Genomic DNA, 17,199 nt, shown 5'->3' with positions numbered 1-17,199 from the left:
CTGCAAGGCCTTCCAGACACATTTGAACCTAGCACAGCCCTGGCTCTGAATTCTCCCCATATGGAGACCAGCACCGGCTATTCTGAGCCTTGCTGTATCTCAAGGGAAGGAGAAAGATATGGCAGCTCCCCGCCTGAGGCCATTGCAACCTGCTTCTGAGTGATCCTTGGCATCCCGAGAACAAGCAGAGCAAGTGGCTCAGTACGGAAGGAGGGTTTCAAGCCTCCAACTCTTCCCTTTTTCTAGGTCTCAGGGGAACCAAGAACCGCTCGATAAGCACTGGGCACGGCCTCTCTATCTCAGAAGCTAGAGGGGTGCCATGCATGAGTCAGGGCTTCGATGCCTGTTCTTGCCCTTCCCATCAGCAGAGTCAGAACAGGGCATGTCAAACGTTCAGACAGCTGCAACATGGTGAATGTATAACCACATCCAATTGCCTGCTTTCCTTAGTTCAAAATTCCGATTCATTTTAATAAGGACAGGCAACATCTCACCCCGGATAAAAGGGGTAGGGAGTATACCCTGGGACACAGGTTTCCAACCCCGCTGGACTAAAACTCCATTGTGCCTGGAGACGATGGGAGTTGTAGTCCCACAACATCGGAGGTCCCAAGGCCTAGAACAATTCAAAACACCAAATAATTTATCTATGGAATTCTGGCCACTAGTTTAGATGGCTTTGAAAGGATCCAGCAAACTCATGGGGAGGAAGATGATCTAACAATAGGTATTAGCCATGACAGCCATGCAGAACCTTCCACATTCAGAGGCAGTATACCACCCCTTTGCCCCTTTTGTTTGCCCCAAAGGGACTACAGTATATCCTCCAAAAGCAGGGAACGGAGATATTCCCGCATGGATGGAGTCATTGAGTAGGATCCTTCTCATGAGGAATGTCTTCCTCGTGCATAAAGAGAGAAGGAACAGAAACAGAGACAAGGCATATTTCTGAATTCCCCCTATAAAGCCACTTTTTGGCTCAATATCCAGAGGAAGAGCCTGTGTTTCAAGTCCCAGCCCCGAAGCTGAATTACACATACATAAGGCAGCCACCTTCCCCGTTTCTCAAGCAGGGGCCACTTTGGCAAAAAACCTTCGGTGTGAGAGCTGTTTCTCACTCTGCTGACCTCCACACAGTACTGCACTTTTCTCAATGCTGGGAGGGCCCTTTAAGGAGGACAGAGCTCTAGGGGGAAGTGCAGGGAAGGGCTCCGTTTCCCTTAAAGGAGCCCCACCCCAGCATGGGCAAAGCACAGAACTGCACGGTGAGAATGGTAGTTTCCATCGTGCCCGGGGGCTGTATGGAGTCCTCAGCTTCAGTCAAAGCTTCACACAGGCCCACTGAACAATTCGTCAGGGAACCAGATGTAGGGTTGACGGGAACCACCACTGGTTCCTCGGCCTTACAAGGAAGAACACTCACATGAGCGGAGCAGGAGAGGAAGGCCATGAGCCCTTGAAGGCTGCTCCCAAAAACCCACAGTGTGCTTTGCCCTGCAGGAGACCTCCCGCTGGACTGATGGGTGCCTTGCAGCCAGCAGTCCCTTTAAGCCTTCCTACAGAGCGCACACCAATAAAAGAACTGGGACCTCAAACTTACCAGTGGAGGCATCATGCCTTTGCTAGAGGGAGGGATGACGACCCGGAGGTCGGGTTTGCGATTGTTCATGCCAAGGTTGCCCCCTCCAGGGGGAGGTGGCGATTTTGTGGGCATCACTTTGCTCAGACCGTTCCCGCCACCGGTGCTGCCAAGCAAGCTGGGCGAAGCTCGTGAGTTCACAAACCCATTTCCTAAAAGCAGGAGATAAATGGGGGTGGGGGTGGGGGGTGGAAAAGCAAAGCAAGTCAGCTTCAAAACAGAAAGAACAACAATAGTACATTACATTAATGCACACACACACACAAACACACACACACACACGACAACTTTGGGCAATTGTGTCAGGTGAGCTTATAGTGACACAGCCATGGAACTCCAGGGTTCCTTGGAAGCTATCAAAGGGTACTCAGTAAGATGATCAGGAATGACAGGCAAACATTGGATTGAATGACAGGCAAACAGGAGGGATTTAATGTTGGCTCTGCTGGTGATCCTGTTGATGCCCTGGTTGAGAACTGGAACAACTTGCTCACCATGGCAGTAGACACGATTGCTCCTAAGCGTCCCCTCCGACCTGCTTCAAAATTGGCCCCTTGGTATACGGAAGATCTACGGGGGCTGAAGAGGCAAGGTATGCAACTGGAGTGCAAGTAGAGAAAAATTCGACTCGAATCCGACAGATTACGACATGGAGCACATTTAAAGATCTATGCTCAGGCGATATGTGCAGCAAAGAAGCAGTTCTTTTCTGCCCGTATTGCCTCTGCGAGTTCACGTCCAGCAGAGTTGTTCAGGGTTGTGAGGGGACTAGTATCTGCTCCCTCTCCCTTGAACCAGAATTTGGAGGCATCAGTTACCCGCTGTGGTGTGTTTAATGAATTTTTCGCAGACAAAATCTCTCGGATTTGGGCCGACCTAGATGGGGACTCCACAATTAATTTGATGTCTGAACTGGAGGTGTCCGACAACTCCTCTTATACGATTCAACTGGATCAAGTTCAGTTTGTGACTCCTGATGGTATGGACAAGCTGCTTGGAGCGGTGAGGCCTACCACTTGTTCTCTTGATCCTTGTCCAACATGGCTTGTTCTATCTAGCAGGGAGGCTGTTGTAGGCAGCCTGGCAGAAGTCATAAATGCTTCTCTGAGGGAGGGCAGGATGCCTCCTTGTCTTAAGGAGGCAATTATTAGACCTTTTCTAAAGAAGCCTGCGTTAGATCCCTCAGAGTTGAGCAATTATAGGCCAGTTTCCAATCTCCCATGGCTGGGCAAGGTAATTGAGAGGGTGGTGGCCTCTCAGCTCCAGGCGGTCTTGGAGGAAACTGATTATCTAGACCCATTTCAAACTAGTTTTCGGGCGGGCTATGGGGTGGAGACTGCCTTGGTCAGCCTGATGGATGATCTCCAATTGGCAATGGACAGAGGAAGTGTGACTCTGTTGGTCCTCTTGGATCTCTCGGCGGCTTTCGATACTATCGACCATAGCATCCTTCTGGAACATCAGAGGGGGTTGGGGGTGGGAGGAACTGTTTTACAGTGGTTCCGCTCCTACCTCTCGGACAGATTCCAGATGGTGTCGATTGGAGACTGTTGCTCTTCAAAATCTGAGCTTAAGTATGGTGTTCCTCAAGGCTCCATACTCTCTCCAATGCTTTTTAACATCTACATGAAACTGCTGGGAGAGATCATCAGGGGATTTGGAGCTGGGTGTTACCAGTATGCTGATGACACCCAGATCTACTTCTCCATGTCAACTTCTTCAGGAATTGGCATATCCTCCCTAAATGCCTGCCTGGAAGTAGTAATGGGCTGGATGAGGGAGAATAAACTGAAGATGAATCCAGATAAGACGGAGGTACTTATTGTGCGGGGTCGGAACTCTAGAGACGATTTTGATCTGCCTGTTCTAGACAGGGTCACACTTCCCCAGAAAGAAAAAGGTTCGCAGTCTGGGAGTACATCTGGATCAACGTCTCTCCTTGGTTTCTCAGGTTGAGGCGGTGGCCAGGGGTGCTTTCTATCAGCTCCGGCTGATATGCCAGCTGCGCCCATTTCTCGAGATCAATGACCTCAAAACAGTGGTACATTTGTTGGTAACCTCCAGACTGGACTTCTGTAATGTGCTCTACGTGGGGCTGCCTTTGTATGTAGTCCGGAAACTTCAGTTGGTCCAGAATGCGGCAGCCAGGTTGGTCTCTGGGTCATCTCGGAGAGACCACATTACTCCTTTGTTGGTGGAGTTACACTGGCTGCCAATAGGTTTCCGGGCAAAATACGAAGTGCTAGTTATAACTTATAAAGCCCTAAAAGGCTTAGGCCCTGGGTATTTAAGAGAGCGTCTTCTTCGCTATGAGCCCCACCGGCAGCTGAGGTCACTTGAGGAGGTCCGTCTCCAGTTGCCACCAACTCGTTTGGTGGCTACACAGAGATGGGCCTTCTCGGCTGCTGCCCCGAGATTGTGGAATGCGCTCCCTGCTGAGATACGATCCTCCCCTTCTCTAGCAATTTTCAGAAAACACATCTCTTCAATCAGGCTTTCTCAGCTTTTTAAAACTTGTTTTTAAATTGTTTTGATTATTTAATTGTTTTATGATGTTTTTAATTGTTATTGTTTTATGCTTTATAATTTTTGTTTAATTATTAATTGATTTTAATGGTGTTTTAATGTAAACCACCCTGAGCCTTTTGGAAAGTTTTAATAATAAATAATAAATAAAAACATGACAAAGCTAACTAGCCCACAAATGGCACACCACCACCCCCCCATGTACAGTCACAGCCCTTTAGGACAAGGGTGGGCAGAATTCAGCATTCTGGATTTATCTCGTTTTCAACCAGAACCCTCAGGTCCACCAACCAAATCCACTGGCAGGGAGGGGCAGGGCCCGATGGAAAACGACAGCTCAAGAGGGCAGAGCCAATTTCCTGCTGCACCCGAGCAGCCACACACTGGGCTAACTTGCATATCCAAGAATAAATCTGAGTCATGCAGATCAGGGATTCCAACACAGAGCACTGGAACTGGTCAGTGGAGCTCCACTCAGAACCGGCCAAATACTCCGATTTCACAAGCAAGATCTGGCCAAGAGACAAGCCATTAGCAGAGATGTAGGCAACCTTGGCTCTCTGACTGTTCTTGAACAACAACTCCCATCATCCCCAGCACACTTTATTGTGGCTGGGGATGATGGGAGTTGTAGTTCAACTAGGATAGCTGGCCAGTCAAGACTGCCTACCCCACATCAGCACAAAGACAGCCATGGCATTTTTAAAAAACCATCTTTTTCAACTTGCAAATTTTGCCAACTACAGCTAATCTACTGGGAGTCCAAAACCTTGATAGAAAAATCGCCCCAAGACCTACCAGTCATCTCAACCTAGTTTCTGCCTACTCCCAGCCTCGGATGCACATTCAGTTCTCATTTAGCAATGCCTGAAACGGGTGTGTAGGAGGGTGGGTTCTGTGGCAGTCGGGTCAGTGTGGAAAAGGGTCCTCTGAAGTGAAAAGGTCTGGAAATCACCACCAGACAGGAGAGAAGGGGAAAGCTCTCCTCTACAGAATAAAATTGGGGTGGGGGGGGGGAGTCTCTTTCCCTGGAAAAAATCAATATGCAGAGACGGCATCACTTAAGGGTATGATATAGCAGTTTAACTGCTGAGGAGGTGCAGCAGGCAGGAAGGTGTTCGAATACCATCTGCTTGCGAACCTAGTCCTTGCAGTTCCTTCAGCACCCCTGTCTGACACACGGTCCTTCATGCTCTCACCACCAAAGGGGGCATGAGATCTTGCTGACAGCAGCAACACCAGATCTGCACTTACGTGACGTCCGAAGAACCTCTTTTTACACACACCAGTTCAAGGGCCTATCGTTGCTCTTAAATCTTATCAAGCCCACGAGGGATGAGTAATTGCAGATAGCAGGGAACTGGACTACGACCCGGGCACTCCCAGAGAGCACTTTCGCTTTGGCCAGTGGTGCCTCATTCACGGACAGAACCACAAGACATGGGATAACCGTTAACTGCACAGCTGCATTTGCACAAACCACTGAAGACTGACACGGCATTGTTAAAAGACACAAGATTTCCTAGAAGGCGGACTGAAAATATACTTCTGCAAGTTCTGTGTGTCTTGTGGTAGCCAGCATGAAATGCCCCCTGGTTTGCATTTGAATGGGAGACTACATGTGAGCACTGTAAGATATTCCACCTTAGGGGATGGGGCCAGAGCTCAGTGGAAGAGCATCTGCATGCAGAAGGTTCCAAGTCCCCTCCCTGGCAGCATCTCCAAGATAGGGCTGAGAGAGACTCCTGCCTGCAACCTTGGAGGAGCCGCTGCCAGTCTGGGTGGACAATACTGAGCTAGATGGACCAATAGTCTGACTTGGCAGAAGGCAGCTTCCTATGTTCCTACTGAAATGAATGGAGCTTGCACAGGAAGACCTGGAATTATCTCTGGGCTTACATAGGATTCTTGGCGTTTATCACATGGTGCTCACCAGTGCTGCCCATAACAGGGATTCTCAGATGTTGTGGACTACAATTCCCTTCTTCCCTAGCTGCAATGGCCATTGGCTGGGGATAATGGGAGTTGTCGTCCACAACATCTAGGACTCCCCATTTGCAGGTAACACAAGTGGCCAGGCTACGTAGGAGCCACTCAGGAGGAGTCACTTGCATTTATCCTAATGTATTGCAAGTGATCTCTACAATCTCAATTTAGCAGATTTCTTACCTCAACGGGAACCCTGTATGAAATTTCCCATCAACGGTATAAACATGAATATAAAATTAATTGAAGAGTGCTCCCCCGTGCCCAGTTTCATTGCAGCGAGCTCATATTAATTTGGAGAGCTGCAAAAATCAGAACGTTGTTGGCTCCACACTCTCGTGTTCTTAAGCCTCATGAGCCAAGGATGATAAGCTAATGAAAGACGTTAATAAGACACAACATTTGCTTCCAAGCTTTCCACTTTGAGGGAATACTTTCCTCAAACGCCTGCCAAGCACAGCGGCCATGGAACCCCTTATACCCTGCAGATGATTCTGGGACCTGTTCTCTGCTTCCACATTGGCCAGGACTACTGGGTTCACTGTTGTTGTGCACGACTCAGGAACACGCACCAGCACACACTCCACCTACTTACACACTGCAGGTAAGAGCAGCAGCGGGGTGTGTGTGTGTGTGTGTGTGTGAAAGCTGTTTTCAGGCAAGTTTGCCATCAGTGATCTATCTTGCAGTGCAATAAGCTGCCAATGCAGCCCGGGGGTCCTGGGAACACAGTTTGAAAACCAACAGGACAGAATAATGCTTCACACTGTTGTGTGCATATACGCCTATCGATAAGATGTCCATTTTGGCCTGCGGACCACTCTGTCCCAATGCACCATGCAAAGCTGTTTTGTAAAATTAAGCAGGCAGGACCCAAGTCTCGCTCACACTGCCCGAGTGCAAGGCAAGAGCATCGACATTGCCGTAAACTCTCTGTAGCCTTCATGAGAGAGCAAAGGTCATCTGGTGGGCATTTTTTTGCGACAAGGGAGAAACGGGGATCCCAGTGGGCAGAAAGCAAGAGTTCAGGGGCGCAGCTATAACTGGGCGGGAGGGGGCACAGCAATCTCCCTGTGGCCCCTGAGGAAAGCAGGGGCCCACTGACTGAGCGACAGCTCACCCTGCTGCGCTCTTTACAGTTCTTTTGCAGCAAAGATGCTGGGGAGGAGGCAAAAATACTGGGGGCTGGGGATCTATTGTCCTTTTCTGCCCCAGGCGCCACTCCAGCCTTGCTATGCCCCTGCAAGAATTTGTTATATCTACTGTCCTCCCCGCTTTCCCCATCCCCGACTCTTCTCGGCAGGCATCTTGCTACCCTCTCGGCATTTCTCCCTTTTAAAAAGGTGTGTCAGGAGGAAGACACATGGAATAGTTCAGAGGCTGCAAAAGACAGGGGTGGGGGTGTGGTGGGGGGAGTGAACCAAACCAGCAGAATTAAGCAACACATGGACCCAAAGGCTGGCTTGCCGGCCTCCCCCTCCTCCCTAGTCCCTCTTTCAGCCTCTTCCACACTCTCTCCCTTGTGCCTCTCATATTGCTTGATGAGGCGGCCGTGGGCAGGGCCTGTCCATTTCAATTCCTTTTGTACGGCGCTTCGTGGTTGGCACTCTCTCATCACCGTCATTATTCCAATTCCAAATCCTCTTGTTTTTATGTGCAAAAGTCTCAGGCCTGAAGGCTCCCTCGGAATGCTTTGAGGCAATGCATGGGCGTCCTCTAGAAAACACGCACGTTGTAATGTCTGAACATTTGCATAACGGCGGTAGCCTAGCAACAACAGTGCACAAACTGTAAATACCCTTGCATGTGGAAGAACAGGCAGTAATTGTAACCAGGCTGGAAGAGACGGGAATCTGGTCAAGCATTTGTTTCTGGCCACGGCACACAGCTTGCGGGAGCGGAGCCCAAACTGAAGAGTCATCGGCGGCTGGCTGGCACACACGGGCAACTGATAGGCACTATTTACACAACATCGCGCTTTGATTTTTAAGACACGGATGCTAAGCGTTTAAGCAACCCCATCTGTGCTCTCCATCCATTACAAAATTGGTTGAGACAGGCAACCCAACCCAGAAGGAAGAGAAATCTGAGCACTTGCAGGGTAGCCAACCGCCACTCACTCGGCCTCATGAACAAAACCCCTTTTAAACCAAGGCAGGTCACCCAGCTGGCTATCCCACGACTGTCTGGGCAGGGGACAAGACCTGGGACCTTCTTTCTGCAAGCCAAATGTTTGCTTACAGCCTTTTGGAGTCCTGGCCCCCTGCTTCCATGGAGTGCTTTAGGAGGCCCCACCAGAGTGTGGACAAGGTTACTTTGCCGCCACCATCGTTTCTGCAGCCTCATGGGGTATACAAAGAGACATCAGAGTTGTAGTCCCACAGCAACGCCTGTGTAGGAATCACCCAAAATATGGCTAAGGAGAAGATGAGGAGTGGGCAACTTGCAGGGTTAGTGGTGGTGTCTTGGTCCAGTCTGCTCTCTCCAGTACAGAGAGAGAAGCTCCATTCGACAGTGAGCTTCGACAAGCCAAAGAAATACTTGTGCAATGAGACAGAATGGCAGCTCAAGCCAGCGGTGCTCAATTTTGAGCACACCCAAACAACAGGCTGTTTACAGGGGCGGATCTGAGCCACAAAGGCGGATCTGAGCCACAACTTCAGGCCCCCTGCAGAGGTTGGACTACAATTCCTATCATCCCCACTGGACACTGTGGCTGGGGATGATAGGAGTTGTAGTACAAAAACAGCAAAGATGGTCAGAGTTGTGCAGCCCTGCTCTTAGGGGATGGGGCCATAGTTCTGTGGAAGAGCATCGGCTTTGCATGCAGAAGGTCCCAGGTTCACTCCCTGGCAGCATCTCCAGGTAGGGCTGGGAGGCACTCCTGCTTGAAGCCTTGGAGTGCTGCTGCCAGTCAGAGGGACCAAAAGGTCTGACTGGGTATAAGGCAGCTTCTTCTGCAGCTCCTTTTATGTTTGGGATTGAGGTCATAGCTCAGGAGCAGAGCATCTGCTTGCATGCAGAAGGTTCCTGGTTCCATCCCTGGTAGCATCTCCTGCTAGAGCTGGGAGAGATTCCTGCCTGAAACCTTGGAGAGCTGCTACCTGTCAGTGTAGACAGGACTAAGCTAGATGAATCAAGGGTCTGACTCGATATAAGGCAGCCTCCTGTGTTCCTAACAAGGAAACACAGGGCTCCAGACAGAGTGGGGGGCTGCTTATGCTGGTCTTGGACCATAATAAAGATGATTTGATTTGGATTTGATTTGAGTGGGGGGCTGCCTTACCCTTCAGGAGCAGAACATTTCTAATATTTCCTTTCATTAGCGCTCCTTTAATATAAGACAAAGCCTAATGCTGTACCCAAAGCTCTCCCAGGAATGCTTTTTTCCAGCTTCGGCTGATACGTCAGCTTCGTCCATTTCTAGAGGCGAATGACCTTAAAACAGTGGTACATATGTTGGTAACCTCCAGGCTTGACTACTGTAATGTGCTCTACGTGGAGCTGCCTTTGTACATAGTCCAGAAACCACAACTGGTACCAAATGTAGCAGCCAGACTGGTCTCTGGGACAACATGGAGGGACCACATAACACCAGTTTTGAAAGAAGTGCACTGGCTGTCAATGTTTCCAGGTGAAACACAAAGTGCTAGTTTTTGCCTATAAAGCCCTTAACGGCTTAGGTCCAGGCTATTTAAGAGAGCACCTCCTTTGTCATAAACCCTGCCGCCTGTTACTATCTTCTGGAGAGGTCCGGTTACAGATGCCACCGGCTCGTTTGGTGGCAACCCATGTCCGGGCTTTCTGTGTGGCCGCCCCAGAGCTTTGGAATTCGCACCCCGTTGAAACAAGAGCATCTCCTTCTCTGTTTGTTTTCAGGAAGAACCTCAAGACTCTCCTGTTTTTGTAGGCTTTTAATTAGAATGAATTTTAGTAATTTTTAAAACTTGTTTGTGATACCTATTTATTCTATTGATTTCATTATGTATTTTAATTTGTAATTTATAAATATTTCAAATTTTGTATACCACCTAGATATGTACATATCTGGCAGCATAGAATTAATTAATTAATTAATGCACCTCCACACTCAAGATCACCAGTACTGCAACTGGTACACACTCACCAAGCTAGCAACAATGCTAACTGCACATTAGGGTTTTCTTGTAACACCCCAGTGCTGCAGCTGCTGCTGCTTTAGTGAAATCCATTAGAAACTGCACTCCACTATGATGGCCACACACACTGTCAACAACTACTTGGAGCTGCTATATTATTCAGAAGTCTTCGCGTGAGAGTCTACAAGGCCACGCACGAAGCAGGTTTACATGACGTGTGGCCTCCATTCCTTGCAATGGGAGCTTCTGCAAAGCCAGCCTGCTTCAAGGTTTCATTTTCTTAATGGGAATTGCATGGGTTTAGCGGGCTGCTGGTCGTCTTTTTCCCCTCCCAAAGGCAATTCTTATTACTCTTTTTTCCAGCATGCAGGCAGCTTGTGTGTTAAAGCTGTTCGGCTTTTGCTTCCACACCCAATACAGTCATTTCCTGAAGCCCTTCTTACAAGGGACTGTCAGTCTTTCAGAGAACATTTCATACCCTTTAATGGCACCGTCAGACATGAAATTTCCCCTGCTGAATTTTCTGTGCAGAACCTCACCCAGACAGGCAGACGGATCCAAGCACTCTGCCTGCCAGAAAGGAGAGCCATTTTCTACACAAGGCACTGAAATATGGAGGGGGGGGGGGTTGCGGAGAGGGATAAGCAGCATACTTCGCCCAAGAGTCACTTTCTCTCTTTCCGATTTAGCCCCAAGTCTCTTTGTGAGAGAAACTGTGTGCGCCTATGGTCAGGGTGCGCATGTGAGTCCTCATAATCTTAACAGCCATCTATATCCGAAAATGTTTTTGTTCTTGAAAACCTTACAAGATGCTTTGCTCAATGCAGACTGGGCCAGCCAAGAATATCAAATTACAAGCCCAAGTGAAAGGGCAGTTAAAAGCACAGGATTTTTCAGCACACGGTCAGGAGCCAGAGGCAGATAATGATTACAAGATGATGTAATTCTCAGGCAGCTTTCCCAAATGCAACTCAGGATAACCCTTTACGTGCCAGCTCCCAGCACATATTTACACATTCCCTCTGGTTAAAAAGCAGTAATTTTCACCCTTAAAACACAAGCAACAAACACTCACACTCACACACGACTGGCTACACCAAGAGAAGCATTAGTAACTGAGTCGCTGTGCTTGGCAGAGCAATTTTTAAATTTTAATTTTGGCTCAAGACACTATTTTATCACTTGCAAAAATGTGCTTCAAAAACATACTTCCAGACAGAGAACAGCTCTGCTGGATTACACAGAGCAAGCCAAAGACTCAAGGACATATAATATTTTATTTTTATTTTTTAGGAAACTGTGAGGTTAAACCAAAGAGCAATTATTGCTGCCAACGTAATTAGTCTATGTCAGAAAAGCTGCTGCCCTGAAAGGTAATTTAGAATTAAAGCTAAATACTGCATTTCCATTCAATAGTTGTTTACTCAATCTTCATATTTCAAGTACAGCATTTCTCATTTAAGGTCTTCCAGTCCAAGACCATTTTTAATTCCACTATCCCTACCCAGCATTCACAACACAAATGGCAGCATCTGAAAACAAAGGACAACACGTGTCTGGAAAGCACTCCTTGTCCTTGGTGTCCATCTGAAAATGAATTATGGCTGCCGATCTCCATCTTGCTCATTTACCAGCAGAGAAACAGAAAATTTGTGTGTGGCCTAGAGAAATCAGAACCACCTACTGCAGCATGCAAGATTACAGAAGGGGACAATGTATTTAAATTTGTGACCTTCCCCATCCTTAAGGTTTAATGGTTGTATTTTATTAACTTAAAACACGACTTCTCTGTCAGAAAGCTGGCCTCTGCGGCAACTTGGGCTTAAAAGTGCACGATTTATCAGGGCTGGCCTCAGGAGTTGGCATGGATACCCGTGAAAGGGCCTTCTCGGTTGCTGCCCCACTTCTCTGGAACTCCTTTCCCCTGCAGATTCATTTAGCTCCTTCCTTGTTGCTTTTAAATCTCTACTGAAGACTTTTCTTTTTCGCCAGGCTTTTACCCTGTAGTTTACCTATTTGCTTCCCCCCCTTTCTTTCTTTTTGTTAGTTACTTTAGTTTTATTTAGAATGTAATTTTAATGCGGTCTTGTTTTGCATGTTTTTGTACACCGCCCAGAGTCTTCGGGGTGGGCGGTATATCAAATGTTTCTAATAAATAAATGAATGAATGAATGAATGAATGAATGAATGAATAAATAAATAAAATACACAGCTGCTGAGGGTCTAGGGCCATCAGAAGGATCTACTACTGACCACTACGCGGGCAGCCCTCTGAGGGTACTTTACTTTGCCCCTCTAAAATATGGAGCCAGTCCCGATTTTTATAAAAAGTGCCCTGCTAACATGAATGCCACACAAATGAACACATATCATATAGGAACATAGGAAGCTGCCTTATACCAAGTCAGACCATTGGTCTACGTAGCTCAGTACTGTTTACACCAGGGCTGCTCAAACTCAGCCCTCCTGCAGATGTTGGCCTACAGCTCCCACAATCCCTGGGTACTGGCCACTGTGGCTGGGGAGTGTGGGAGTTGTAGTCCCAAGATAGCTTGGGGGGGCAAAGTTGAGCAGGCCTGGTCTACGCTGACTGGAGCAGCTCTCCAAGGTTTCAGGCAGGAGTCTTTCCCAGCCTTACCTGGAGGTGCTAAGGACTGAACCTGGGACCTTCTGCATGCAGAACAGGCGTTCTACCACTGAGCTGGCCCTGTCTTGAGATGGACAATTCTTCCGCAAATATATGTTACATCTCACGTGACCTGCAAATAGCTATCCCTCTGCAAATGACTCCCACCCTCATCTTGCAAAAAATCTTCTATTTACCATCAGTCCTCCAAGGAAGGGGTTCTCAAACCTGGGTCCCCAGATGATGTGGGATTAGAACTCCTATTGGCTAAAGCAATGAAACGTGAATATTCTAATGAAACATTAGGATCCTTGTTACTGCTTTTCATTCCAACTTTTAATTCTTTGTTCATCACCTGGTGTACTTGGAAAAGGAAAGGTGATTTATAACAATGCAACCACCTTTCTTCTTACAATATCTGTCGCTAGAATAAAATGCAGGTAGGACAATCCTGAAAGAGTGCCGGCGAGGCCCATCAGCCAGTATTCCTCCAGGAGAAGCTCCTCTGGGCATTTCTGCAGTTTGATTCCATTCCTAGCCTGCCTCCTCAGCTTCCTGCCTGTTGCCTCAACTCAGCGAACACCAGGATTATTTACATAGCAACCATGAGAAGTGCCATGCTAGTCCCTCGCCAACTTGGGATGCATTTGCCATTCAAATGCTGCTGCTGCAGCTGCCTGCCCGCTTCCCACCCCACCCTCTCAATTTACTGAACTTTTCCATGTGAAACCAAGCTCTCTCCACTGGGAAAAGGCTTGCAATGGCTGTTGATAGCAAATGCATGCTTGGTGGCTCACGGTGGTTTCCCGTCAAGCAAACCACCTCCTCTCGCAGGGTGGAACCTTCCCGAGACACATTCCCTGGCTACCTGTACTGGGAGGAGAACTTCCCTGCAAGTGATCCACCTAGAATACACCCCCACCTGTACACAGTTTGGGCCAAATGTGGCTAAAAGGAATCAATTCGCAGCCAAGAGTTATTTTGCTCCAAGTTGCTGAGCCGTATTTGAAAGCAATACTGATACTTGTAAGGGTGCACACTGAAGTAAGGGAGGTCTTCTAAAGATGTACTAACATTTGGAGGAAAATTAGCTTGGCTTTCCCCAGTTCTGAGAGCTACTTGCGTTTGAGGGCTTCAACTGACTGAGCCCCAGGATTAAGGAGGCCTGTGCTTGGTTCCATTCAACCCCTAGGTTTGTATTAATCTAGAAGTCAACCTACACATTAATATACAGCTCTTAGTTTTTTCTTAGCAAGCTGCATTCAATGCCACCAGCTCAGACCAAGGCCAGCTGCCCTTTGCATAGGGAATACTTCCTAACAGACTCACTGGTAGAACAGGACCAGCTGCGCTTCATAACACGTCAAAATGAAAGCAAGAATCCTTTGGCTTGTTCATTTCTAGCATGAGTTCAGGAAGCCCACTGTTAAAACTCACATGTTGGAGAATGTAAGTGTGGAGGCTACTTTTAAGTACAAGATTAATAGCCTTTTGAAACATTAAATTTTACTTGGTCTCAACCAACATTTTTACAGTCCAGCATTCTCGGTTGTCAACACTGACGGAGTTACTTCTTGCTAAAGCGTCCGCAGAATTGTACTCTTAAGGAGAGAGAAAGCATGCTATACCCTCTGGAAGCGGGAGAAGAGAGAGAAACACAAGCTAGATACTTGACTGGCCTTTTTAGTTTTAATTACAGGTACTAGCATATAAGCCACCTAATGGCATAGCAGGGAAATGACTTGACTAGCAAGCATGAGGCTGCTGGTTCGAATCCCCACTGGTATGTTTCCCAGACTATGGGAAACGCCTATACCAGGCAGCAGTGACATAGGAAGATGCTGAAAGGCATCATCTCATACTGCATGGGAGATGGTAAAGGTAAACCCCTCCTGTATTCTATCAAAGAAAATCACATGTCTCTGTGGTCACCAGGAGTCGACACCGACCCGATGACACACTTTATTAGCATATGCTCAGCCTTGAGTCAACCGGAGAAGGGCTGCTTATTTTCCACTTGTGATCAACATTTCAGCATTTCTAAACATGTTGTTAAAAGGGGCCTATCAGACTCCTATCTTTGACTGAGTAGGATGCTCCTTCAGAAGCTACAGCAGTGGCATGGGCAGCCATTTTTTCTGCAGGATCGCCACACAGCACCACTATAGCACTCGTCACTTGATCTTTATCATCCCAATTGGCTCTTTATCATCCTGATTGTTGCCTGACCAGGATCTGGGAGCTGTTCATGTGTGGGGTGGGGGAGAGGATGAAACAACACAGTTGGTAAAGACCCATATGACTGGCTTCAGGCACGTGCTCATTGGACTTTAAATGTTACAGCAAAGCAGCAGGACAAACCCACGGAAAAAGTAGCTCTGAAGTGGCTGCAACATCCAAAAGGCGGAAATATTGGACTGCAAGAGAAATCAACTTCAGATCTGGTTTTGTTTCACACAAAAAAGGGACTGTCGCTACATTGCTTAAAAATGCCTGCGGTTTGTCATTAGTTCCAATTTAAATAGGTCCTCTTCCAGAATGTACTGGATAGGCTCTTTGCTGGGCTGCAGTTTAGACTTCCAGGATGACAAAAGGTTTATTCCCACCTGCCACAGTCTGTCAAACTAACAACTGTCAAATCCCAGCACCCTGCCAGAATACTGTACGGCTTCAGTGAAGCAGGTTACGGGCCACCACCCAAACGTCTTTCAAGTTGTACCTGGGAGCTTCTTTTTCCAGGCTCTCAAACACAGTAATTAATTTAAATGTGTGATACTATCATTGAAAGAAGGGGGGAAAAACCTGAAGTATTACACTTTGGGTGGGTTTAAAGGGCTCTTCTTCCTATCTTCAACAAATATTACGACATTACAGCGATGGTGTAATGACCTATCATCCGGGAACTCTCCGGTTGAAATTCCACCTCTTTTATGAACTCACTGAATTACACTCAACAAGCAGCTTTCTCCATGCCCACGCCCATCTGCAACAGGGGGATAATCCTCCAGGGTTGTTTAAGGTGACCAAGAACATATGCAAACACACTAGAGCTCTATCTAAATGCTAAACATCATGACCGATGCTCCAGTTCAGGGACTCTGTATCACAAAGCTGAACCTTCTTGTAAGTCCACGTGGCTCAGGCTTCAACTTTCAGTGAAGTTAAGCAGTTCTGCCGAATGCCAAAGTGAAGGCGAACAAAGGGAGGGCTTCGTTTCCCACTGCCAGGGTGCCAACTGCAACCTCAGCTCACGTACACTCACATCTTTTTATCTCAACGACTTCCAGACATGTCCATTTTTAATACTTATGACTGGGGCCCAGTTTCCCAGCATGACTGGTAGGAAGACCGATCTCTCTCCCAAGGGGTTTGGGGGCTATGTTCTTGATTCTGTGCTAACTGATCCTCCACCACCAAAGTGATATTGAGAGTGGGCAAGTAATACTGGCGGCAGCAGGTATTCACACCATCTTCCTGGAACTTGAGAACTGGAACACAGATGCCTCCACACTGACTGAAGCAAGCAACACACCTCCCTAGCTTGTCAACAAGGACAAGGGGTGGGAGGGAATCTGCATCTCCTCCCTCCAAGTCAGGCAGGCATGCAAGCCCAGAAGATTCTGGTTCGCCCCACCTCGGCTTTTTACTCTCTAGTGACTGTATAATAAATTATACATACTGAACCCGACAGAAGGAAGGGGAGGTGAAGAAAAATAAAGGTGCAACCGCAGTGCTAAGCACAGAGAAATCAAGATATATGTATTCCCTGAACAGTATACACCTGTTGTCATTTTCTTCACACTCCAACTGCCATTTGGTTCTGAAAACAAGGAACCTTTAAGGAAACAAATTTGTCACATGTCTACTAACTTCAGTACTTCATTAAAGGTATTTAAATCTCCCTACAACTTTGGGCATTAAAGTTAATGATTTAGACTAAGCTGGTTTTCTGGAAAGTTATACTTTTTAAAAATTCTGATAAGCCATTAACAATCATACAGATGCAGATGGAAGAGTCTCAAAACGCACACACAGGTAAGCGCTTGAACTAAACATCAGGACATGAAACAACCAGTTCTAAAACAAGCTCAGTCCAAAGAGGTTCATCGAGCTTTTGTCCCTGTCCCCCCCGCTTTCCTGCCCTCCACATTCTTAAGCCGTCATTTTGCTCAATTAAGCCTCTTAAAACATTTCTTGAAAACACACACAAACTTACCCACTGGACTAGAACCAGCTCCATTTGGCACTGAGAGATCTGTTGTGGACAGCATACTACCTAAATCGGGAAATAAAAAGAGAGTGCA

The 17,199-nt window shown here is 47.4% G+C and overlaps 1 protein-coding gene across 9 annotated transcripts in view; it reads right to left on the bottom strand.

Moving 5' to 3' along the window:
* Positions 1 to 17,199, bottom strand: part of MEF2A (myocyte enhancer factor 2A) — an 84,345-nt gene that overhangs the window by 13,449 nt on the left and 53,697 nt on the right. For all 9 annotated transcript variants that reach the window (XM_053272231.1, XM_053272234.1, XM_053272235.1 and 6 more), the window contains exons 6-7: positions 17,112 to 17,171; positions 1,601 to 1,791 (exon numbers count right to left, since the gene is read on the bottom strand). In XM_053272231.1, the coding sequence (XP_053128206.1) occupies positions 1,601 to 1,791; positions 17,112 to 17,171 (251 nt within the window). The remainder of the gene's footprint in view (positions 1 to 1,600; positions 1,792 to 17,111; positions 17,172 to 17,199) is intronic.

Source organism: Hemicordylus capensis, chromosome 10 (genome assembly GCF_027244095.1).
Source record: "Hemicordylus capensis ecotype Gifberg chromosome 10, rHemCap1.1.pri, whole genome shotgun sequence".
NCBI classification, from domain to species: domain Eukaryota; kingdom Metazoa; phylum Chordata; class Lepidosauria; order Squamata; family Cordylidae; genus Hemicordylus; species Hemicordylus capensis.
This window is presented reverse-complemented; position numbering and strand designations above follow the sequence as displayed.